The sequence below is a fragment of the Pelmatolapia mariae genome, linkage group LG4, assembly GCF_036321145.2.
Source record: "Pelmatolapia mariae isolate MD_Pm_ZW linkage group LG4, Pm_UMD_F_2, whole genome shotgun sequence".
Classification (NCBI taxonomy): domain Eukaryota; kingdom Metazoa; phylum Chordata; class Actinopteri; order Cichliformes; family Cichlidae; genus Pelmatolapia; species Pelmatolapia mariae.
This window is the reverse complement of record NC_086230.1, coordinates 10,721,569-10,747,307: the sequence shown is the minus strand read 5'-3', so window position 1 is coordinate 10,747,307 and position 25,739 is coordinate 10,721,569. Positions and strand designations below refer to the sequence as shown.

At 38.5% G+C, this 25,739-nt stretch overlaps 1 protein-coding gene across 1 annotated transcript; it reads left to right on the top strand.

Annotated features, from left to right (window-relative positions):
- The first annotated feature begins 7,727 nt into the window (after window positions 1-7,727).
- On the top strand, window positions 7,728-25,204 carry gucy2ca (guanylate cyclase 2Ca). The gene is made up of 27 exons (XM_063470532.2): window positions 7,728-7,929; window positions 9,488-9,600; window positions 11,042-11,109; window positions 11,193-11,414; window positions 11,511-11,629; window positions 11,861-11,960; window positions 12,071-12,176; window positions 12,255-12,399; window positions 14,223-14,308; window positions 14,403-14,520; window positions 14,628-14,709; window positions 14,913-15,006; window positions 15,492-15,554; window positions 15,642-15,713; window positions 15,803-15,907; window positions 17,255-17,341; window positions 17,594-17,726; window positions 19,765-19,902; window positions 20,097-20,185; window positions 20,353-20,444; window positions 20,650-20,808; window positions 21,818-22,010; window positions 22,202-22,376; window positions 23,530-23,628; window positions 23,757-23,851; window positions 23,999-24,075; window positions 25,003-25,204. Exons 1-27 carry the CDS (start codon window positions 7,728-7,730, stop codon window positions 25,202-25,204), a joined length of 3,234 nt encoding a protein of 1,077 aa, XP_063326602.1.
- The last annotated feature ends 535 nt before the right edge of the window (window positions 25,205-25,739 follow it).

Here is a 25,739-nt window from a genome sequence, read left to right as displayed (position 1 = left end):
TTTTGCAGTAGGAATCCCTTTACTCGTTACTTGAAAAAAATTGAATCAGGTTATAGTAACTTGTTACGTGTAACGCGTTACTGCCCATTTCTGCTTACAGTGTACTTGTTTCATTGTTTCCTGCAAATTTCATGTAAATTCAGGGTATTTGCAACCTTATTCGTGGGTCGTGTCAAAGTGTATTTTGACATGCAAACTCAGAATAACAGAAACAGAATATTTACATCTTCTCCACAACTTATCATCATCATTGAAGCACAGCAGCCACAAGAGGGAAGAATGAGAGAGCGATAGTAGCAGTCAGAACAGAATATCACAGATTTCCTGTGTTAAAATGCAGTATATTTACAAAGCTTTAATGCAGTCATATTCTAACCTAAACACAAGCACAAATGCAAATGCATTCACCATCACTTGTATCCAAATGCACAGTGTCCAGCATGACTGTCACATCCAGCAGCAGTCATGCTGCTCTTTTCAAACAAGATGAACTAGTCATGTTTGCCAGAAGAGGGCGTGGCACAAGAAACAGCCACTTTTTAAATAAAATCTAAGCAAATCAAGTAAAATAATTTATAATACACATTTAGACACAACAGAAAACATTGCACAGCAATGCACAGCAAAAATAGAGGAGAAGAGGGACAGAGAGAGAAAAGACACTGAAAATCTGCTTCAGTATCTGCTCAATAAAAAAACAAGCAAACACCAGCACAGCAGGGACAGCAGGGTCACATCAACAACCAACATATGCACAACTAGCAGCAAATCATAAATATTAAGTGTTACTGAGCAGCATGCAGAACTAAAGACACATGACATGTGACCAAGATAGTGTGCATTTGTGAGCACCTGTTTGTACACGTGTGTGAGTGCACTTGTGTTCATAAGGCACCCATAAGGCACGAGCCTGCAGGCTCTGTTGGGCCCGGTGGGCCAGGCCCTGCCAAGCAGCCCCGGGGAGTGAGTCACTACACACCTGAGCACCCAGTCCCGGACACAGAGAACCCACCAATTCACTTGCAGATGGGGGCATCAGCCACTGGCAGGGAGTGTGGTGGGGGAAAATAAGCCCCCGCACCTATGGGAGCCTGAGATATTCCTTGAGAGTTGGAGTATAAGAGCTGACCTGACACATAAACATAGAAAAACAGGCACACACAGACACAAGCATGCATTTCCACCCTCATGTACACATATACAAATACACACACACTTGCCCAACACGGAGACAAAACAGGCGCACAGACCGTTCTGTGTGCCCACCCAAAGGACCTATATGTATGTGTCATAAGAGTGTAAATAATGTGAGTGTCTCAGTTGTGCTCAGTTTTATTTTCATTAGGTTTGAAGAAACTTTGTGAGACACAAGTTTTACACATTGAAAACAGAAATGGACCCAAACTAAAACCTTGAGGTACACCACTGATAAGGAAGGCAGTGGAGGTGAGAATAGTAGTTGGCAGTGTTAATGGAAAAAGAGATATTAGTCAGATAAGTCTTGAACCAGTTCAGGGCAGTTCCACAAATACAGTAGATCTATATATAAAATTTAGGTGGTTACCCAAATGTAGAATAAAATTAGCCTCATCTAACCCCACTCACCACTATCTCCCGTATCGGTTTATTGGTTTATTTCTTTTAATATATAACACAGACCAAATGAAGCTGTGTGAGATTTGTTGTCATCAATTATCAATATTGTAATGCTTTTGCAGCGACTAAACTGAACTGAACTAACCTAGTTTTTCTTAATAGCATGTGATGAAATGTCCAGTTTTGCAACAAGCCCCACGTTTAATAGTGGAACCATAAATTACTTGCCTGTTTTATTTTTCACAATAACCATAAATCCCCACTGCACATGAACCAGAATTTCAATATTAGCGATAAAGTTCTGTGGAAAGGGCTGTGGAAAAAAAACACTGTGCCACCAAGTTGAACTCGCTAGTTATAGGCTCCAGATTTATTAGTATGCTGCCAGTCGATATGGTTAATATGGTGTATGAGAAGGGGGGCATTGGGCAATTATTGACTAATCATAAACAGACTAATAATTAGCTACTGAAATTTTTAAGATACCTGTTTATCTTACTCTGACACAAATTTCTGTTATCTGCAGCCCGAGCTGACGGGAGTCTTATAGCCTTTACCTTTGTTTAAAGCACGGGTTGGTACTTTTGTAAACTAAGATTAATTGTTGCCGTCAGATACCATGAAAAGAGGAAACCCAATCCTGAATCCAAAGTTGTCTTGTTGCACTAAGCCCATACTGAAGATTTAAATCTTTCTCTGACTAACAATAATAGACACTTTTAATGCTTTCTGACCGCCATTAAACAGCCAAGATGAGATAATAAAACAAAGAGACGTGTTCCTTCTAACATGTTATAATTTCCTGTGACTGATAAAACTCTGAGTAAAAACATATAGAAAGCCTCTTCAAATGGAACTGCAATGGGACTAATGACTGTGTGGCCCTGTGCTGACTGTGCAATTACGCCGTCATATGTGTGTGTTTGCTTAAGATGTTTACAACCCTGTAAGGTGGCAGCCGGACAGGAGGCTGCGTGATGTACAGGAAGAAATGATATGTTTGTTGGTTTTGTGTAAACAGGCTTAGGCATTAATAATGCCTAATGTTAATGGTATGTAAACACAGCACACAGCGGTATGAAAGACTTTATTTTTACAGGATGCCATTTAAATTCACGTGCACAGAAACAAGTAAATGTGGCTTGAAGCAAAGAGAATGACTCTCCCTCAAGGAAGATTTAGGAATAGATTTGGGACTGCAGCGCTGGGCGTCTTTGGGGGTTGCTTATTTGGTTAATGCGTACAGAGGATGGAAAGATAATGAAGTGACACATGAAATACTTTGGAATACTAGAAACCAACTATGAAAAAACAAATGCATCCATCAAAAATGTGATTTGCGTGATGAAATGTTCAGATTCACATCTGGTTAATGTCAATAAATCAAATAAATCAATCAATAAATCAAAAGACTTTGCAATATTAAATTTAAGGTATAATCCCCACACACCAGATGAGTTTTACACAGTAAAGAAAGGTCAGTGCTCACTTTTGGATACACAAAGATCCAAACCAGTCTTCCAGCTGAAAGTCATCAGGTAAACTCACTGCAACACTGCATCTGACTCTTTTAATGCAATATTTTAATGCATCTCTCTTTGTTTTGTTCTTTTTAAACAATGACCTCTAACCTGTGAACAGGCAGTCAAAAAACATCTTCTTGTCATATACACACTAGTTGTACTGAACACAGCTTTTTTTTTTTTTTTAAACCCTAAACAACACTTTTTACATTTTTCTTTTTGTGTACATCTAAATTCTGTCTCATTTGTTGCACTTTGAATGGGTCTCAGAGCACAAGGTTATGAGTTCATGTCAACATTGCAAGTTTCTTTCATGCTAGAAAGTCTAACAAGGACATCAAGGTGATGTTCAATAAGTAATAATAATAATAATAATAACTTTATTTATATAGGACTTTTTAAAACACAGAGAAATATTTTAAAAATGCTTTACAGTTCAAATAAAAACCACACAACAAAGATAAGTGCACATGTTAAAACATGCCGACACATAAACAGAAACATAATCAGCCATACTGACAGACATTCATTCCAACATACACACATTCATGTACGCATGGTTGCAAAACATCAGAGTTGGGAAAAGCACGGATGTTCTGTGCTTATGAGAATACTCCAGTAAAAGTTGAGGTACTGATTCAACTTCTTTACTCAAGTAAAAGTTAAAAAGTTCAGGCTCTGAAATGTACTCAAAGCAAGAAAGTGAAAAGTAGCTCTTTGGAGGATGTTTCTATTTTTGTGCGAAGCTAATTGGAAGTTGTAGTTGCTCGTTCTGGGGAAAAAATCATAACTCACAATAATTCCTATTGGGCGCTCCGGTAGATTTTTTTTAGTGTACAGGCTATGATCAGCTCTTTGCGGATGTACACGACTTAATTCAACAAGATGTCAGCAGATGTTTCATGAATTGTCCTGGCTGATTTCCATCCTCTACACTGACAGTACACTGTTTATGTTGTCTTTTTTCTAGATGTTATAAACATGGTATGAAGGTGGAATTCAGTGAATGAATCTATGCATCATCAGCTAAAATTCATATGAATCTCTGCTACACTTGATATAACCTAACTCTGACCATGACACCACAGCCACTGTGCACCAGTCACACACTGTTCCTTACTTTAAATCTATCACAGTACAGCAAACTAACCTGTTTATCCTGTACTAACCTGCAGAGTATTTTCATGTAACCTTTAAATAACACAGTTGGGCTGCCTCAGTTTGATTTGCAGCATTTTTCATAATATGAAATGCTAACATATAAAAATGAGTTTTCAGCCGTTGCAAAAACAAATAAAAGAGTCAGCTGACGTCAACTCTGGTTTTAAAATCAGAGCAAGCGTCAGTTAAAAGACCCTGAGTAGATGATCAGAGAGGGTGGCTGCTTTGATAAGGTGTTAGAAGCTTTGCAAAATAAGCAGGGGCCTGTCCATAGAGAGCCTTATGTGTTAATAACAGAATTTTAAAGTGAATCCTGAATTTCACTGGAAGTCAGTGAAGGGAAGCAAGGATAGGTGTAATATGTAAACCCCTGCTAGCTCGTTCTGAATTGATTGAAGATGAGCTATAGAGGACTGAGCGACACATGTGTAAAGTGAACTGCAATAATTCAAGTGGGAAAAATCTGAAGTGTTCAATATGAGTGACTGACAGTAAAGGTTTAACTTTCGCAATAATTCTGAGATGAAGGAAACAAGAGTGGGTAACCTTTGAGATATGAGTTTCAAAGTTAGGTGCTAGTCAAAAATGATACCCAGGGTTTTAGCAGATGATTTGATGTTATTGGTGAGGTGGCTGATGTAGTGACTGCCCTTTTTAGCGAAACTGTCTGGGCTGAGCACTAGAGCCTCAGTTTTACCTGAATGGAGAAGGAGAAAATTAGAATACATCCAAATAGTAATGGTAGAGAAACATTCATTAGGCAGGAGAAGCTGTTGAGGTTGTTGGGCTTGACAGAAAAGTATAACTGTGTGCCATCTGCATAGCAGTGGTAGAAGATTCAGTTAAAACCATCAATTAGATTTCCCAGGGGTAACATATATATATAAAGAAAATAGAACATGTCCAAGGATTGAGCCCTGGGGGACTCCACATACGAGCAGTGCAGATGAGGGCATACATTGATTAATATAAGTTCTGAAGTGTCTGTTTGATAAGTATGAACCCCCCCCCCCCCCCCCCCACCTGAAAGCAGTACAGTGATGCCAACCCAGTTTTGTAGTCTGTTAATAAGAGAGCATGATTAACAGTATCAACGGATGCCGATAAGTCGAGCAGAACTAAAATGTAATGTTCACCTTTATCTGAGTGCATTAGAATATCATTAGAAGTCTTCAATAAAACTCGGATTGGAATTTATCGAAGTCGTAAAAATTCCTTCAATAAGCTGACAGAGCTGATGAGCAACAACTTTCTCTCTTTGGAAATTGGCCTATAATTATTTAAAACAGTGGGATCTAATCAGTTTTTTTCTGTAGAGGAAAGACGCTGGCTGTTTTACATAAATCTGGACTGCAACCACATGAAAGGGACGTTGAGCTGATGTCTCAACTTTCCTTTTGAAACAAATGTTTGCTGTAGTGATTTCTACTTAAGCTGAAATGTAACTTTTACATTTTCTCTCCTTTTTCCGCCCAGCTTCTGGAGCCGCAGTAATTAGTGTATTATTCAATAAACCCAGTAACTGAAAATTAGTAATCAGTTAATTAGTTTAATTTTTTTTATAGGAAATGGAAACTTTCTTGTTTAAACTTTGATTTAACTTGGGTCTTTTGGTTTTCTTTTAAATATGGTTTCATTTCTGCTTTTAAAAAATGTTCATATTATCACAAAATGCTCTCACAATGGACATTTACTTTTCCTTTATGAATTTATGCACTCATATGATAGGTACTCTTTTGAAGTACTGGGTTGAATCCACTTTTGCCTTCAGAACTGCCTTAATTTTTCATGGCACAAATTCAATGACATACTGGAAACATTCCTCACAGATTTTGGTCCATGTTAGTAACTCACTGCCCATGATCAATGAATAGTTCCTCTTTTTTAGGCCATTTTTAGGCTGCATCCAAAAATGCCAGCAGATAAGAAGTTTCTCAAATATTCACATAAGACAGATGATGCGAATCATGAATCTGTACTTAAGTTATTTTAATCAATCCAGTCAAATTGGACAAATCCATGTGAAACGGGCACCATTAAGAGTCATAGTCATAACTTTAGCTATGTGTCAGTTTGCTCAAAATGGCAAAGCTAAAATGCAGATTTTTAGTGGGTGTGATGAAAAGATAATCATGACAATACATATTCTATTCAATAATACATTTCACTGAAAGTCAAAGATTTCGGCGTTTAATCAAAAAGTCGGATAACTGGCTAAAGTGAATTCATATTTAATGGTTTTTGAACTCTGTGGTGGAGAAAGTTTTAGTTAGTTGGAAGCAGAAAATACCAAATCAGTGCATTTATCAGGTTATTATGACTTTGCTCTTGACCTTTATCCTGATGTGATAAATAGGGTTTTATGTGATGCTTGTGATAATAATTAAAATCCTGTCTTAATTGGGTCGTAATTACACTATTTATAAGCTATATACTAATAGTGTTTTAAATACAGATGATCTTAGTTAGAAGGTACTTAGCTGAGGATTTCAGAAATTACTTGAAACATTGAACAGCACCTCTGAGGATTTAAATGTTTTTTTCTTCGGAAAATGCAGTGGCACAGGTTTTATGAGCATTTTGCAAAGAATTTTACAGGCTTAATCGACCTGGCTTTTATGGTCGGCAATATTTATCAGCTCCACACAAGCCTTCGCTTTTATGGCCTCCTGTGAGCTTTGACCCCCTCAGCATGAAAGCTTCTCCCCCGCCTCTGCGTAAAGAAGTCTGCAGTGCAGGAAACAAAGCGGTTAGAAAAAAGGCAAAACAGGTGTTTAAGTGGTGCCACTGTGTACTGTTGTGTTCTGTTTCCAGGAGCCAGATTTAATGTGCTGTTGTTAAAAATCTGACATTGTAATTTGTTCTCACACTTGACGGGATCATCACTGAAAACAAGGAAATAAACTTTTTTGTAGACGGTAATAGGGAGGCAGGTCTAAACTTGGTGTTTATAAACAGGGTAAATTATAATCCTGGTCACTTTTTAAAGTAAGGTGTCATTCCAGGTAGAGTGTGTGAGTTTTTCCTGCCCTGCCCTCCTTCTGTCTCCCGGCAGTTGTTCATTAACAAAAGGAGACCAGCCTGTACTAAGGTGGACGATTACTGAACTCGGTCTTTACCAAGAGGAACATAACAGCTGTTATTTCTTTTTTTTTTTGTCTTCAATCTAGATATTTTGAATTTACTGAAAGTTTTGGGGGTCAAGATCTTACACAAAACATCTCTTACCTGGATTCTTGGCATTGGATCAGGAGTGTGCGATCAAGAGAGCGACTTCTTTTTGGTTACTGCAGAGATGTGCTGACTTCTGTTTTTGAACTTTTGTCATCAGTGGGGAAGATGTGTCGTGCTTCCAGCATCCTGTTTACCTGAGCAGAGATCTCTATTTTTGACATCTATACTAGAGCCAAAAATTCAGAAGCAAAAATGAAAGTCTCAGTGATCAGGATGTCCAGTTTACTTTACCTGGGAGTACTTACGCTCGCCATGGTCGCCAGTGACATGATTGACGACTGTTTGAATTCAAACCGTTCTTACTACATGAATATTGTACTGCTGGAGGACAACACTTATGAATGGAGCATGCCGCTTGTGAAGGCGGCCGTGGAAGAAGCTATTCTAGCTGACAAGCAGGAGAACGATAAGTATGGTATGGACAGATAGATACCCTACAGAAAAAAACACAAAACAAAACACATCAGGCTTGAAGAACAACAAAAAGGGCATCAATATATTTAGCAATATCTTAAAAGTCTAATTATTTTATTCACTGCAGAACGTTTTGATTCAGCTGACAGGAGAAGTTTTAAATGGATGGATTTGAACTACTAGTTGCTACATTACACACTGTTAATCAGGCAACCGCAAAATGAAGATGGCTGTAATGAAAGCATGGCTAGTGATTTGCATCTTGCCGAGCGATTGAGATTTCAGCTCGTCACTGTTATGTAAATAAAAGGACAGAATCCTGAGGAGGAGAAATATTTGAAATGTGATTTCAATATTTTTTGAACGGGTTTTCAGATTGAACTAAACTAAATACAGCGAGTGTGTTAGTGTTGTTCCCAGACTATTTTGAGTATGGGGAAGGCCAGTGGTGCATCCATGCACTGCTATGTTATTTCATTTTGGTCAAGTCCAAAAATACACAAAAAAGAAAACAAAAACAAAGAAAGCAAACTTCTTGAAGGGCCATTGTTAGATACTCTCTGCAAATGCATTAACCTACACAAAACATACTTTACTGTCAACTTTCACACTCAGCTTAAAAACAAAAAATGAAAAAACTGGACTGCTTGGTTTTTGTTTGTCTAGTCTAGAAGTATGACATTTATGTATGACTATTATCTTATTTTCACATTATATTGTATTTAACATAGGTTAAAAAGATATAACATATAAATACATTTTTCTCAAGCTTCATGTAGATAGATATAAAAGATATCTCTTTCTAGGTCCTTTTACTGCGTGTACGAGGCGAGGCTAAAATAGTCGTGTCCTGCTAGGAAACCATTAAAGTAGCTTTTAAAAGTGTTCTGTGTATTTAAATCATTCTTCCAGGAATCTGGCTCACTGATGTTTGACCAGTGTTTTACTGCTCGTGTGTGTTTACTACGAAAAAGTTAAATACATCATCAACTTGTGGTTTATGTATCAAATCATATGTCACTTTCGCTGTTGTTAAATAGTTCAAGGTTACCCGTTTTATTACTAAAAGGACTGATGCAAGATTTCTGCAGTCAATGCCAACAGAAGGACAAAAGATGACTCACAGTTTATCATCTTTGCAGAAGTATCAGTTCTCAGGAATGTTTAATAGCTACCTGTAACACCATTTGACTCTGATCCTGTACTCCGTCACACATCAGCCTTGGCTGTGCTGTTAACAGCGGAGCCAGAGCTGCTCTGGTGGACAAAAGCATGTTATGATGCTATTTTAAGTAATTTTTAGCATTTTATTCTGTAGGGGAAAAACATATTGACAGATATGATACAAATGAAACTAATTTAGAGACATACATGACCTATTTAAACATATCTGCTGTATCTGTCATTAAGGGACCCCTTAAAAAAATGTTATTCTTATTCCTGCTTCTGATGCAAATTCAACCATCAGACCTATTTTTGCCAGTGCATAAGGTCAGACTAATCTAATCTCATTGTTTTCCGACATTCATAACTCTTATCAATTTTTTCCATGACTCAAGGTTTAGACTTCACTTTGACTGCTAACTTCAATGGGTTCAACACCAACTTGTACAAGCGGCAGGGCTGCGGGAGCAGCACGTGCGAGGGGTTGACAATACTCAAGAAACTAAATGTAAGTGTGGTTACATGCTTAAACATAGTGCACACAATCAGACATAACACTTTCTGACATGATTTTCTTGTTCCTAAAGCCCCTGAGTTTTTTTTAAAGCCTTTGTTTTAGATATTGTAAATAGGTCTGAGGGGTTTTTGCAGTTCTGCGACTACTGACGGTTTGAGATTGTTATGCTTAAATTGGCTTGTAACTGGCATCATTACACACAGCAGGACAGTTCTAGTTGTAAACATGAACTTAACATCATGAATGGACATTTTCATTTCTTGGGATGTATGAAAATATTATTTCTAAAACATCACCAGTAGAAAACAAAGAAATCAGTGATAACCTCAGTTCTCTGTAGAGTTTTTCCTTAAATGTCACCACTTATATTCGTCATAATTCAAATAATAATAATAGTAATATTTGATTTATAAAAGCATCTTTCCTCATCCACTATATGGACAAAAGTAATGGGACATCTACATGTTACACCTACAGAAGGTGCCATGAAGCTCCCGGTGGACAGTTTTTATGCTGATGTTAATGCAAGGAGGGATTGGGAACTCTTTTGCTCCCTAAATGCTTCCACTTTGCAATAAAAACACTTACATCTGATCATAGAGTATCTAGGAGGGAAGAAATTCATGAACTGACTTCTTGCAGTGATGACATCCTGTTACAGTGGCACGTCTGAATTCAGCGAGCTCTTTAGAACAACCCACTCTTTCATCAGTGATTGTAAAGGCAGACAGCATGACCCAATACTTTTGCTCATTTTGTGTACCAAAAAGTCAAACAGTGTAGACCTCAGGTAAACAATAGTCAGTATATAAGGTCTGCAGCTTGGAGATATTATCTGACAAGTGTCCAGTGTCAGACGAGCAGAGATTTGAGAGGAAGGGGGGCAGAAGTGAAAGAGATCAGAGAAATACTGAAATATTTTTCTGAGCCGGTGTTGGGGGCAGGATGACTTGATGACTTGTGCTTGATCCCACAGACTCATTGATTATGTGAAGATGATAAGGTAACTGTGTACATCGGTCACAGAGGCAGCTGAGCTAAAGAGGAAGTTTACCAGAGGATTTGGTGATATAGAAGTTATGATACTTATAAATTAGTGGAATGTCAAGATACAAGTATCACCACAAACACCAGGCTAAATAGAACCAGAGTGCAATGTAGACAAAGCATGCTGCATAGTGAGCTCAGTCAGGGCAGCTCTTACTTTTTTGCCTCATTAGGCCAAACAGCTGATACTGCATCCTCCAGCACAGTCAAGAGCAACAGATTTGGCCAATTTTACTGGAGACAAATGAAATGGATTTGGGGAAATATTGCAAAATTACAGAGCTAGGTAGGAGGAATTGAAGCAAAAAGAATAAATGCAAGTACTAGACTGTGAAGTAACTGCTCTGAAGTTCATTTTCCTTAATGCAGTTGTAACTTTCTGCAGGCTAATGGTGAAGTTGGATGTGTCATGCTGGGCCCTTCCTGCACATATGCCACCTATCAGTTAGTAGAGTAAGTATGAATCTCTTTCTTTTACTTTCATGAGACTTTTTAATTCATGAGTTTTTAATTTTTGCCTGTTTGTGTTTCTCCAGTGAAAACATTGGTCTGCGTTTAACCATTCCCATCATCTCTGCTGGGAGTTTTGGCCTCTCTTGTGACTACAAGCCTAAACTGACCCGAATTCTGCCTCCAGCACGAAAGATCTGTGACTTTTTCCTTAACTTTATGAATGAAACTCTGCCATTCAAGGAGGAGCCATGGAGCCTATTCTACGTCTATAAGAAGACCAACAATGTATCTGAGGACTGCTTCTGGTGAGCCAAGCTCAAGTGCTTATGGATAAGATCTGTTGTTTCATTTGTACTCCAGCGTGAACCGGCTTTTTGATTTGTTTCATTGCTTTGCCACAGGTATATCAACGCGCTGACGGCAGCCACTAACAAGTTTATGCTGGGCACAAACACAGAGACAATTCATGGAGAGGAGGGCCTGAAAAAAATGTTCCAGTCTCCGAAAAGACACAGCAACAGTGAATATTTATTTTTTGTCTGTTTTTGAGAATTTATAGTTTTTTAATAAAGCAGAAAATGCCTTGGTCCTCTGGGGATTTCATTGTAAGTTGGTTATTTAAGCCGTAGCTGTCGTCAAGACTGAAAGAGCTGAATAACCAGTAGTCTACTGCAGCAGACTGAAGAAGTGCACTAACACAGCTGAAGAATTTTCCTTCTTGCTTACTGTAAAACTGATTTCTTTCTTTCAGTTTTAATCTTATGTGGGAACACTGATGAGGTAGTTTCAATAAAGGAGATGGTGGGCCAGATTCCCAAAGACTTCCTGTTTATTCTCATAGATGTGTACAAGTAAGCCTGGACATGAATTTATTGTTTCACACATGCGCTGCTACCACAATGTTTTTATTAAGTGGGAATCAAGAAATCTTAATACTAAGAAACTATTTTCCTTCATTCAGCCCTGATTATTATTTAAGCACCACATCTTCTGCGGGTATGGAAAGTGTCTTAGTGGTCACTCTGCCGCAGAGAAACTACACCACTGGCTCTTCATTCAATGAAACGGTGAGTCGCACCTCAAGCTCAGAAAGAAGACCACATGAAATAACTGCTCAGTCTTTTATCGTCCATTCTTTCGTGCAGATAAACGATTATGTGGCTGGATATCATGATGGGACTCTGCTGTTTGGTAAAGTGCTCAGAGAGAGGATGCTCAGCATACAAAACAACAACGGGACCTATAATGGCTCTCTGGGTGACAACCCATTTGGAAACATCTTATTTTATGGTGCGTATGACAAGAGATAACTCAACACAGCTGGAGGCAGAATGCCAGAGGACTGTGATAAGCAGTATCACAGTCACAGGACACCATGCCTATTCAAGTAGCTGAAATAAGAAGGATGACTTAAACATTCTTTTATTTTATGCCCACAAGACTGATGTTGCTTAGATCAAAGTTTGACTGCAGCTGAGGAACAAAGGTGGCTTTCACATTAAAACACAACCGCCGTCTCTTTTTTAAATTCTGCTGCTCTGTGTTGAGGTTTTGGATGCTATCATACAACAAAACCAATCATACCTGAAGATGACTTCAGATGACTTTGAAAGGATAAAGAGATTTTCATTGCTTGTTTTTTCTTCGAGTTAATATTTACTGCAGTTCAGCTCACTGTAATGTGGAGATTGTTCTCCAAGATACAGAGTATGAGATCAAAGTGAGTATTAACAGCCCTTGATCTTTTGTTTTATGGTAACTTTTATTGTTTTCTGGCTAACTCTTACCCTGTCCTCTTACTTGTACTCAAGTAAAAGGGTCAGTTGGTCTTCTGGATTTTTCTTTAGGGTTAAAAGGTACAGGTATGAAAACGATTCCATTATGATTCCTTTTTCGGCACCGACTACAGCAATAATGCCACAGACTGTATATAAAAGCCTACATGTTAGGGGTTTTGGAAAATGGCTTCTTTTTTTTGTAGCCAGAAGTGATTGTCACCTCTTGATTTCTACATGGAGGTTTGATTTGTTCTACGCTGTGTGAAAATGCACATGCTTTCTGTCATTGCTGCAGTCACAAATGAACAGCTTTTCAATTGTTTAATTCACATAACTGTTGTTTGTTATATATAACATTAGGAATCTGTCAGGGCAGGACAGTGGCACGGTGGTGAGCACTGCTCCCTCACAGCAAGAAGGTCCTGAGTTCAATTCAACCATCAGGGTGGGGTCTTTCTGTGTGGAGTTTGCGTGGGTTCTCTACGGGCACTCTGGCTTCCTCCCACAGTCCGAAGACATGTAGTTATGTGAGGGGTTAGGTTAATTGGTAACTCTAAACTGCCCATAGGTGTGAATGGTTGTCTGTCTCTATGCTTTATGTGACCTGTCCAGGGTGTACCCTGTCTCTACCAATCAATTTTATTTACAGCAGTCACGTGTTTTATTGTGAAAGGTAGGGCCAGGAAGAATATCTTTTTGAACATTCATAGAACAATTTAAGTTTCAGGTGTATTATTTTATGCATGTATACAATAAATCAAGTTTCCACTTATGAAAGTGTTACCGTCGTCAGGAGTCAAAGCAGCCACATCCTGAACTTTATGTTTTAACAAAATACAAATGGATGAGTAGTTTTTGGGCTTTTAAACATGGGAGTCTATAAGGATTGAGTCACTTTAGGAGACAACCTCCAGTGGCCACTCCAGGAGCAGCAGTTTTTGCCACTTAATCATTACTTTAATTTTTCGAGTAGTGCTTTTGTATTTTGTGTGAGATTTGTCTGTTAATCCGTTCAGCTGACAATAATTTTGATTTGAGTATATAAAGAATCTCTATGTTTTGTAGTTATTGTGTAAAAAAGAAAAAAACAAAGCTTTAAAAGATCAACTTTGACTTTTAGAAATGCAGATTTTCTTCTGTTCCACAGCTGCAATTAACTAACAGTTAATAAAGGATATAAACAGAATTTATTGATAATAAAATAATTATTTGCAGTTTTTCATGTCAAATTTTTAGGTAACATTGAGTCAAAGCATTTTTTTTAAATTAAACTTTTTGGAAAAGCATAATGCAAAATGTTTTATTGTCTGTTTATATGATTGTGTGTGCAAGCAGGTATGGGAGGACACTATGTGCTTGATGAATATGGGGACAGAGATGTTAACTTCTCAGTCATTTACACATCAGCTAACACTGCCAAGGTGAAACCTTTGTCTATTAATCAGTTAACACTGCTGCTTTCAAAGTGAATAGTTGTTTTTATCTTACATTTTTCCTCTCTCTCTTCCTCTATAGTATAAAACTCTGCTATTGTTTGATACATCACAAAATAAAACCATCAATTACACCCAAAACCCCACTCTGCCGTGGGCAGGAAACAAGCTGCCTCCCGACAAGCCAAAAACTCCGGATGGTAAAACACACGTGAACTTTTTGCAGAATAATTTATAGAATGATTTAATGCTTTATTCAAGGCAAAGCTCTGAATCTTCTACTCTATTCATGCATGTCTGCTTTCAGAGTTTGACATGCAGAAAATCATTGTGATTGTTCTGAGTCTCAGCGTTGTGGTGGTGACGGGAGTCGCTCTTATCTTCTACAGGTAAACTGCAGATTCATTTCCCAGTTGTGGTAGAAGAGCTGCATGTCACATTTTAGCACAAGTGCATCACTAGAGCTGAGCTGCTCTGCTCAGCAGTGCTAAATACTGCCTTGTGTTTTTCAACCTGGAGCAACATATTATTATGCAGTAAACATATACGATCATTTACTGCATGCTTTTTAAAAATATTTTTTTACTGACAGGCAGAACAGGAAAGAACGCTCTCTACAGAAGAAATGGTCTCACATCGAACCTCACCTGATTGGCCCTCTGGATGAGAAGGAAGTGTCTCTGAAGGTAAATGCTCTTATCAGCAAACTTTAACTTCAGATTTTATTCCCTGACTGCTGAAAAAATGCAGCTCTATGACACAAGACACAATAAGGCTATATTTTTTTTGATACACATTAAATAAGATATGACTACATGAAAATGTCGGAGCATGTGCTAAATTGTTAAAGTTTCCCAGCTGATAACAGATGATCTTAATGCCTCTGCAAGCTGCTTTGCAGCCCATGTTGAACATGATACACCTAGAAGGAAGGTGAATGTTAAGTCATGGATGCCTGCTCTGTTTTGGACCTGTTTGCTCAGTGATTCTGGGCCATACATCTGCAGCTATCTTATTGAAAATGAAACCTGTTCTTTACACGTACCAGATTTATGACTAAAATGTCCTAAAATCTATGTAAAGCTCAAGGTTTTTACCACTGACGATCAAAAAGCTTTCAGATCTATGGCAGTTCAAGATAAGAATGTGTATGTGTGTGTTTATGAAACAGATTGATGAAGATAAGAGGAAGGACAGTACATACTTCAGGCAGCGAGGCCGCTACGACAAGAAGGTATCAGCAATCCAAAAAATTGATATCTGATTTTAAAAAGATTAAAAGGGAAATGATCATGTCGGTCCTTTTCTCTGTGTTCTCCAGCCGGTAATCTTGAAAGAGCTGAAAACCACAGAGGGAGACTTCACCGAGGACCAGAGGATTGAGCTCAACACTGTAAGATATCTCTGCGTTTTATCTTAAAGGTTAATAAAAGTACATAAAAAAAATAATTAACTCTCCCTGCCACTGTCTTCATGTTCCAGCTGCTGCGCATTGACTACTACAATCTGACCAAATTTTATGGCACAGTGAAGTTTGAATATGGTGTGTACGGTGTGTTTGAGCTGTGTCAGAGAGGCTCCCTCAGGGTAAGAGCAGAGCAACGTTCACACACTGTTTCTACCTTCATATCAGGTCCTGCTGCTGGCATTTCTGTTCGTAAATCAGTTTATCTTATCGTTTAGATTGTTTTCTAATCTGTATAACAATAAAAAACAAACAAACACCCATGAGCACAGAAATACACTCACCAGCCACTTCATTAGTTACACCTTACTAGTTTTGGGTTGGACCACCATTGGCCTTCAGAACTGTTTTAATTCTCCGTGGTGCAGATTCAACAAGGTGCTGGAAACATTCCTCAGAGATTGTGGTCCATATTGATATAACAGCGCCACACAGTTTGTCAACTGTACATCCATGATGTGATATGCTGTTCCCCCACTCCCAACGGTGCTCGACTGGATTGAGATCTGGTGATGTGGAGGCCATTTGATTACAATGTTCAAAGAACCAATTTGAGATGATTTGAGCTTTGTGTTTGCTGTAAGGCCATCTACATCCCGATTTGAAATGTTGTGCATTCAGAGATATCTTGGTTGTAATGAGTGGTTGTTTGAGTTACTGCTGCATTCCTGTTAGCTTGAAGCAGTCTGGTCATTCTCCTCGGGCATCAACAAGTTACAACCCAGAGAACGGATTCTCGCTGGATATTTTCTCATTTTCAAACCATTCTCTGTAAACCCTGGAGATAGTTGTGTAGGAAAATCCTTTCAGATCTGACATTTCTGAAATACTCAGACCGGCCCAACTGCCACCAACGACCATGTCATGTTCAAAGTCACTTTAATCACTTTTCTTCCCTATTCCGATTCTCAGTTTTAACTTCAGCAGTTCTTCTTCACAGAATCTGCACGGTTAAATACATGGAGTAACTGCCATGTGATTAGCTGATTCAGTATTTGCATTAACAAGCAGTCAAACTGGTGTACCTGGTGAAGTGGCCAGTGAGTGTATGTTGTCAATGTGGTGCAGATGACATTTCAATAGCACTTTTATTAATATTATATAATGGTCAAACTTAGCAATAACTTAATAGATATTGTGTTATCATTTTAAAACTTCCTTTAGCACTTGCGCTGACTGCAATGAAAAGTTACTGTTTCCAATGGCAACAGTTTAAAGACCACATTTACACACTGCATGCAGAAAAACACAATTTTTGACCCTATGCTGATTTGACTTTTCAGTGCTCAGTGGCACGCATAGTTCACAGTGACTTTGATGTTCACTTGTTGATAAGTTATGGACACACAGTGTTTAAAGAACACTTACAGTGTGTATGAATGCATATGATTCAGACTCTCTCACACACAGACTTGTTTCAGTTTCCAAAAATGTTAAAACCTGAATTTGCTCATGTTTTTTCCCCCCAGTACATTCTCAGTGACAGGATCTCTTACCCAGATGAAACATTCATGGACATGGAGTTTAAAATATCAGTCATGTATGACATAGCAAAGGTATTGTTTCTTTAAGTTGCCTTTCTGATTATGTGATTTATTAAATGCTTTCTTTTATTTTTATTTTGCCTGTTTTCTTTTGGGTAACTGTTTTGTTTTTAAATACCACATTTAAAGCACCTCCAGCACATATTTTGTTTCAGCAACATATAATTTCAGGATTTTCTTAAGAGAAAAAACAACCAGAACACATGATAAAAATTTTTTGAAATAGCAAATAATAACCACTGCTCTGCTGTATATATTCGATAGGGCATGTCATATCTCCACTCCAGTAATATTGCAGTCCACGGCCGCCTCAAGTCCTCCAACTGTGTTGTCGACAACCGCATGGTGGTCAAGATCACTGACTTTGGCTGCAACACCATGCTAAAACCAGGAAAAGGTAAGCTTTAAAAAAAATGTTATCAGTGTGGCTGAGTCTAAGCTCTGAGATCACCGTTTTCTTCTAAAAGCTCCTGTTGAGTTAGAATCCTGCTCTGTTGAATGTTTGTGTGAGAGTTTTGAGTGTTTGAAGCTTTTGGAGTGAATTTCTTGATTTTAATTTAATCGTATAATTTCTTGACTTAGAGAGTTTAACTAGGTTAATTGTGTTTTATATGCTTGGGTTGTATCATCCTTCTCTAATGAGGGTTGCCAGGATGGGTTAGACTGATGGCTCTCTAATGGTCATTGTTGCCTTGCTCTTGCTTTACCTGTTGGTTGAGCTTGGGATGATATGTCTGTGGTCAGGTGAGCACAGTGATGTGGTTGTTAGCACCATCACCTCACAGCATCAGGGTCTGAACCTCCCTGTTGGCTGTGGCCATTCTGTGCAGGGTTTGCTCCTGGTATTCTGACTTCCTTGAATAATAATCCTGCCCTCATAAACTGTCCAGGATTTATGTTAATCAAACATAAACATTAGCTTAACTAAAGCAACAATATGACTGGTTTGGCCTCCGACATTACCTTACGGCGACTGCAGTGCATGACTAAATCATGACAAGTTTTTCTTGTTAGTTTTTCTCTGACTTCTGAAGTCAGTGTGAGGAAAAAAACGATTTTGATGACATAGCTCGTGACTGGGAAGTAGGAAAAACAAATTAGTTTTCTGACAGCAACACACAAAACACACAACAGTTATTATAAAAGGTATAAACTGGGAAAAAAACTGCTTTTAATTCAAAGAGTTATCTTAAAGTACTCTCAGGAGTTAAATAGGCTACTAATACAGAATTTTTAACTGAAGAACAATGTGGCACTATTCTATTTCTGAAGAACCTCCCCCGACACAAATGAAGGAAATAGAAAAAAAATACAAAATTTCTTTGGGAAAGACTCCTTCCTGTTTTGGAGGGGGCAGGGTCTGATCGACCTTCGTAGCCACATAGCAGAATTTTGCTATTTGGCTGCGACACATAGCAGCAGCATCTCTATCATAAACAACAAACACCTTGGTTTTAAATGGTGCCCATGTTACTTCACAGAGTAGCATAGATGCTATTTTAAAGTTTTCCTTGACCAGCCAGACATAGACTTTTTTTTTCACCAGTGGGTTCTCCACACTTGGACAATTGTTTTAAAAAACAAAAGAGATTGCTCTCATTTGTAGCGGTTGTAACAGTAACACTGCCGAGGAGCTTCTACTCCACAACCCAGGATGCTCGGCTCTGTTAGTGTTCAAAGGTACCTTGTAACAGCAGTGGCGGGTCTGAGGTCTGCAGGGAAGCAGAAAATGCAGCCAGGCTGGCTCAGGAAACTGGGGTGAGGTCTCAGTAACTTCTGTGGCTGCTGGATAAAGTCAGGATTGTTTGTCCTGTTAGATGTAATCAGGACTCATTCTGCAGGTAAACAGTTAATCTCTTTGCCTGACTTTCCATCATTGCTGAAGGATCACTATTATTATCTTTTCAAACACATCAACTATGAATAGTCAGAGGTGTTGAAGAAGGTTTTGTCTACTGTACCTGTAATAGGCTTCAGTGGCAGCTGGAGGTCCCTGTACAAAGCTCCCATAGAGACACACAGTACGGATCTCCAATAGAGAGTCACTATCTTTTTCTGTCAGGCTGAGGAAATATTGCACCGCCTGTGGCTTGGCTGTCAAAGACTAGCTAACCTTTTTTTTTGCTCCAGCAGCAACTCACTGGGTTATGTGTAATTTCAGATAAGTCTTCTTATTTTTTATCCAAAGTACTGCAAGACAGCGGAGGAAGATATGTCTGACGAACTTTCTAATAAGCCAGGCTAAGATGAGCACTGACTACAAGGGGAAGTCAGATGAAGGGGGCTGACTTTGTAAATGTTCAGGGTTAGGGTAGCTGCAGATTTAAAAATAGAATTAATCTATTTGAAAAATGTGTCTGACATTGAAAGGTGTGATTCTGACTGGTGAAAGTAAATGATGATAAACTGATGTTGCTGGTTTTCTGTCCAATCAGATTTGTGGATCGCCCCGGAGCATCTTCGTAAAGGCGGGGTGTCTCAAAAAGGCGATGTCTACAGCTACGCCATCATTGCCCATGAGATTGTTATGAGACAAGCCCCTTTCTACACACAGTACTGCACTGATGTTAGAGGTAGGCCACCATTATACAGCCATAAACAGCAGAACTGAAAAAATGTGTCTGTCTTTGTCATTTGGTTTTCGTAGATTTAAAGACCATTTACACATACAAGATGCAAAATTCTGCACACTGTGAAACACAGAGGTCACAGAGTAACGTGTGTCCCATGCTTATCTTGTTTAACTGACCGCTGTGCAAACCCACAGAGAAGATCCACAGATTGCAGCATCCTGTTGGGCACAATGTCTTCAGACCTGACCTGAACTTTGAGGGTGTGTCAGACAGAGAGATTGAGGTAAAAAAAAAAAAAAGGAGCTGTTACAGCAACACACCCTGATTCTTATAGAGTTTATAAAGTTATTTAGATCCATTCAAGTAAATGAAGTAGATAAAAAACACTTTCTTCTTTTTTTTTCTTGTGTTTTTTATGCGTGTTTTGTGTGTATCTCTGTGTCTATACAGCTGTACACACTGATAAAGAATTGCTGGGAGGAAGACCCAGAACGGAGGCCAGATTTTAAAAGAATCGAGTTAATGCTTGGAAATATTTTCAGGTAGATTCCCATTGTGTATTTCTTCAGTGTGGCTTCGATTAATTTTTATAACTTGACACATTCCGAACTAACACCTCACCTCAAAGACCCAAATGAGGAGGTTATCCTCAAAAATATGTCTTTCTGTCATATTCTCTTAAATGAAGAGCAGTAAGTAGCAGTAACAGCTGATATGGTAATATAAGACATTTTTGATTTGATGCAGTAACCTCCATAACCAAGCCACAGAGACGTACATGGACAACCTGATCCGTCGTCTGCAGATGTACTCCAGGACTTTGGAGAAGCTCGTGGAAGAGAGAACGGCTTTGTACAAAGCTGAGAGGGACAGAGCGGATCGCCTCAACTTTATGCTTCTTCCTGGGTAGGTTTTTACACTCAGCTGACTCAGAGGCATCTGACACCAGGAACTTTCAAGTCTGTCATTCTCCTCCTCCTTACAGTGTTTCTGTATATGTTGTGCTGATTATAGTGTTGCAGTCCACACATGTAAAAATAAGCAGGTTTAGCAGCAGCAGGCAGTGGTTTTGTTTAAAAAAAACAAACCCCTCTAAATATCCACCTGTTTAGGGACATAAGTTATGCAGATTTAGACCATTTATGAATACTGATATTAACAATGTTATCAAATATAACACATGTATCATAACATATAAACATAATATAATTATAGCAAATTTTCAATCATAATCAGTGATTGATAATTGGAGTATTTTGTAATACAATACCTGGCAAAATCTATAGAATCACCACACTTCATTCTTTTGTTTTTGCAGAAGAAAAAAAAATTAAGAAGTATTAAAAACACTTAATACTTTGTTGCACACCATCCAGCTTTTATAATGATCAGAATTGTATCAGACCTGGGGTTTACTATTGAAAAATCTTATTTGCCATCAAATTGCTTCCAACTTTTTGAGGTAAGAAATAAGTTGCTGGGTCAGCTTTGTAGGGGGGAGGTTTGTTGTTGTCCATTTTTTGTTTTTCATTAATTTTTATTTGGATAGAGATACAGATCTTTTCCTTTGATTGCTTTTCAGCAAGAAAAGCTTTAGCATTCGTTGCTCTGTAACAAGATGGATTATCATCCTCAAAGTGACTTTGCCATCACAAATCTAATCATGAATTTGATTGTACACTTGTGCATTTACTGTTGATGTAATGACTGCCGTCTCTTCTGGGCATTCTATCTGACTATGCAGCCTTATAACTGCATAGCCATGACTGAGCGCAGAATTTGCACTCCAGCATTTACTCTGTGTAGAGGCTGAAAAACCCCATCATGCTGTATTTGCATGTTTACATGTTGTAGTCATGTAGCATTAATATATCTGACAGTAATCACATTTTCCACTCTCTCTGCGTCTCCATAGCCCAGTGGTGCGTTCCCTGAAGGAAACGGGAAGTGTGGAGCCAGAGCTGTTTGAGGAGGTCACCATCTATTTCAGTGATATTGTGGGATTCACCACCCTCTGCTACTACAGCACCCCCATGGAGGTGGTCGATATGCTCAACGAAATCTACAAGAACTTTGACAGCATTCTTGATCACCATGATGTCTACAAGGTAGCTTAGCAGGACAACACACCCAGTCCTCTGCTATCAAGGAGGTCACGAGTCGTTTTTTTTGTGTTTTAATTTCTTTAAGCATTAATCTATATTTTTTTTAAGAAAGTGCTTAGGGTTAGACATAAATATTTTCTTTTTGAATAAAGACAAAGATTTTATAGATAAGTTACATTTTCATTGTCTCGTAGGTTGAAACAATAGGAGATGCTTACATGGTTGCATCCGGTTTGCCCAAACGTAACGGCAACAGGCATGCATTGGACATTGCCCACATGGCCCTGGACATCCTATCATTTGTGGGGACGTTTGAGCTGGAGCACCTGCCTGGGATTCCTCTATGGATCCGTATTGGTGTACATTCAGGTACCAGAGATTCACTATGATTTTACTATGTTATCATCTGAATTTTGCAAAAGTTGGGATGCTGTGTAAAATCTAAATAAAGACAGAGTTAAATGATCTACAAACTTCATAAAGCCATAAAGCAAATGATGTTCACAACGGAGAATAAAATACATCAAATGTTTAAATTGAATAAATGTAACATTTTATGAAAACTCCTGGCAACTGTTGGTTAACAGCAGCAACATGGGTGATGGGACAACAAAAAGCTGGGAAAAAAGAGGAGAAAATGTAGAATTTCTTACCAGTAAAGATTGGCAGAGGTTCACAGATCTGCAAAGATCTGTGTCTCAAAATTATGGAACAATTTTATAACAATGGTCGTTAAACTAATATTGTGAAGATTTTGACAAACTGATAATCTCTACACTAGATAATATGATCACAGATTGAGATATCTGGAGTAATCTCGCCATGCAAGGGCCAAGACTGAAAATCAATACAAAGATACTTGTGATCTTTGGACTCTCAGGCAGCACTGCACTAAACACAGACATGATTCTGTCACTGCATGGGCTCAGCAACACTTCCAAAAATCATTGTCTGTGAGCACAGCCCACCGTGCCATCTACAAATACAAATACAAACAAAAAGGAAGCCAAACATTAACATGATGCAGGAACACTTCTGTCTATGCTAAGCTAAAACTCGTTTAAAATAGACTGAGGCAAAGGGAAAAAGTCTTTTGTAGTCAGATGAATCCAAACATTCTTTCTTTTTTTTTCTTTTTTTTGCAAACATGGATGTACCACATCCTCCAGATTAAAGAGGGTAGGCATCATCCAGCTGTTCAGCAGCAAGCACTCAGTTCATAATTGTCTATCTCTGATGGTATGGGGGTGCATTAGTGGAAATATCAGTTTGCACATCCCAGAAGTCCAGCATAATTTCATGTTTTTTTATGTTCTCCTAAAAATTTTATAAACCATTAAGTTTAGACCTTTCTGTGTGTAGCCCTCAAACTTGGTTTTCCTTTGTCTGTCATGGAGCTGCTGACATCTAGTGGCCAAATAATATATGTATAGGTTAATGTTAATTATATGCTACTAAAAAACTAAATACATTTTTTTTTTAAAGAAGCATAAATTGAATCCTGTTATGTAATTGTGTCCAGGACCATGTGCAGCAGGAGTGGTGGGGAACAAGATGCCTCGCTACTGTCTCTTTGGAGATACGGTTAACACGGCTTCACGGATGGAGTCCACAGGCCTGCGTAAGACAACCACACACATTTTACACACTCACAACACTGGCAGCTTAGGCTCTTAGCTTGAATTGGCACAAAGGGAGGGCAGATGCAAGCTCAGAGTCCGATGGCTGCTTTTCACATCATCTTTCCAGCTCTGAGAATTCATGTCAGCCAGTCTACCATCAGCATCCTGCAGAGGACGGACTGCAAGTTTGAGTATGAAAAACGAGGAGAGACGTATCTGAAGGTGAGCTGGGTGGTGTTGGGCTTTTTAACTTACTTAAAAAGATCACATGTAGATATTTACTTGAAATGCCATACCACACAAACTGAGGTCACGAGTGTGTGTGCGTGTATGTGTATGTGTTTGTCTGCGTCTACACTTCACCCACAGGGTAAAGGAAAAATGATGACATACTGGTTAACAGGCGTGACCGGGGGAAGTTACAACCTGCCGACGCCACCGAGCGCGTGAGTAAAGTTACATCAATAAAGAATTTTTACACAAACTGTTGAAGAACTCTGGACTGTGGTATACACTGAACACAATACATAAACAGTATTAGGATTTAATAAATAATGTATGTTCTTTATATTATAAGATTACCACCTACTTTAAAGTGCTTCATTTGTTAATTAATAGACCAATTAACTGTAAATTTTTAAAAAGTTACTACATGAGGAGGAATTATGCGGATGTTGGCGTAATACATGCTGCCACTCAGATAACTGCTTTGCCAGCCTTGCTTGTTTTAGCGAGACAATACCAGACTACCCTGTGTACATGTTACATTAAAAGAGTCAAACTGGTCAGCCTGAAGTTCAGACCTGGCACTCACTGAAAGCATTTTTCATATTATGAAAGAAAAAGTATCACAAAGAAGGCTCCAAATTGTTGAAAACATTTTTCATCATTCATCTGCTTCATAGGTAGTGAAATAACCAGCTTGTCAGTCAGCTGTCCAATGACTTTTGAGCCTTTGTAATTCAATAGTTTTTGTTAAACCCCTTGTATTAAAGCTGCAAGTCTGCACTTCAGTCACATTTAAAATATTTGATCTGACAAAATTACATGATTGTGGCACAATCCAAAAAAACCTATGGATCTAAGGGATGGTTCAAAGCTTGTCCAATGTTATGCACACTGAGTTTATAAAGAACAATATTTTATACGCTTGTTTTTATGCAATAGAAATTCTAAGTTTCCCCCTTTTAATGCATTTTTCTTTTAGATAGATTGAATATTAGATAAAATATATTAGATAAAATATATAGTAGGCTTTCTAGCATTGTTTTTAATTTATATTTTACCTTCCACATTTTTTCCAGAATCAGTGTGATACCTAATTTTAGTTTTACATCATTACACAATAATATAAAACAATGTTACTGTCTCAGGGAGAACTTCCAGTCGCTTCAGAAGGATCTGGCAGAGATGATCGTGTTAAGTCTGGAGAAGCGTGGAGGGGACAGCTTCAAAAAGAGGAAGACCCTGTCCACCAAAATCCGCCGGAGGGAGACCAACAGCAGCGTGCAGAGCGACAGCCTGCCAGAGTACTTCCACCTAGCTGTCACTGAGAACCCGAGCACCTACCTGTGATCATAGAAGAGCTTTCAGCACAAGACGTAGACTTTGTACAAGTTTGTCATGTTAGATTCAGGACTGCTGAATTTCTTTGGACAGCTTTGTTCATTCATCGGTTGGAGAGACGACGCCGGAGCAGCAGCACTTCTCTTCATCCCCAACAGCCTAACGCCTTGAGATCAACTCACCTTACTGATCCTTTAAAGATGTTAAGTAGTTACTGTTGTGGTACAAAGAGTGGCCTATTTATATACAAATGTTTCTCCATAAGCGATTCAGATAACGTAGATGAGGATACCCAGTGCACTCTTCTTTACTTTGAGCCATCCTTCTGTTTATGTTTCAGTGTTGCCTGCAGGAAGCTCACTGATTGAGCAACACGTGATAAAAAATATATATTTATCGTGTAAATATCTTTTTCTGCTTCAAAGACAGTGGAACTCTATCCAAACAGTACTCATCGAGACTATTTCACACTGTAATGATGCTACCTTTCCGTTTTCACAGCATCAGAAATATTTCTGTGTTGATTTTTAGTTTGTTTTATTAA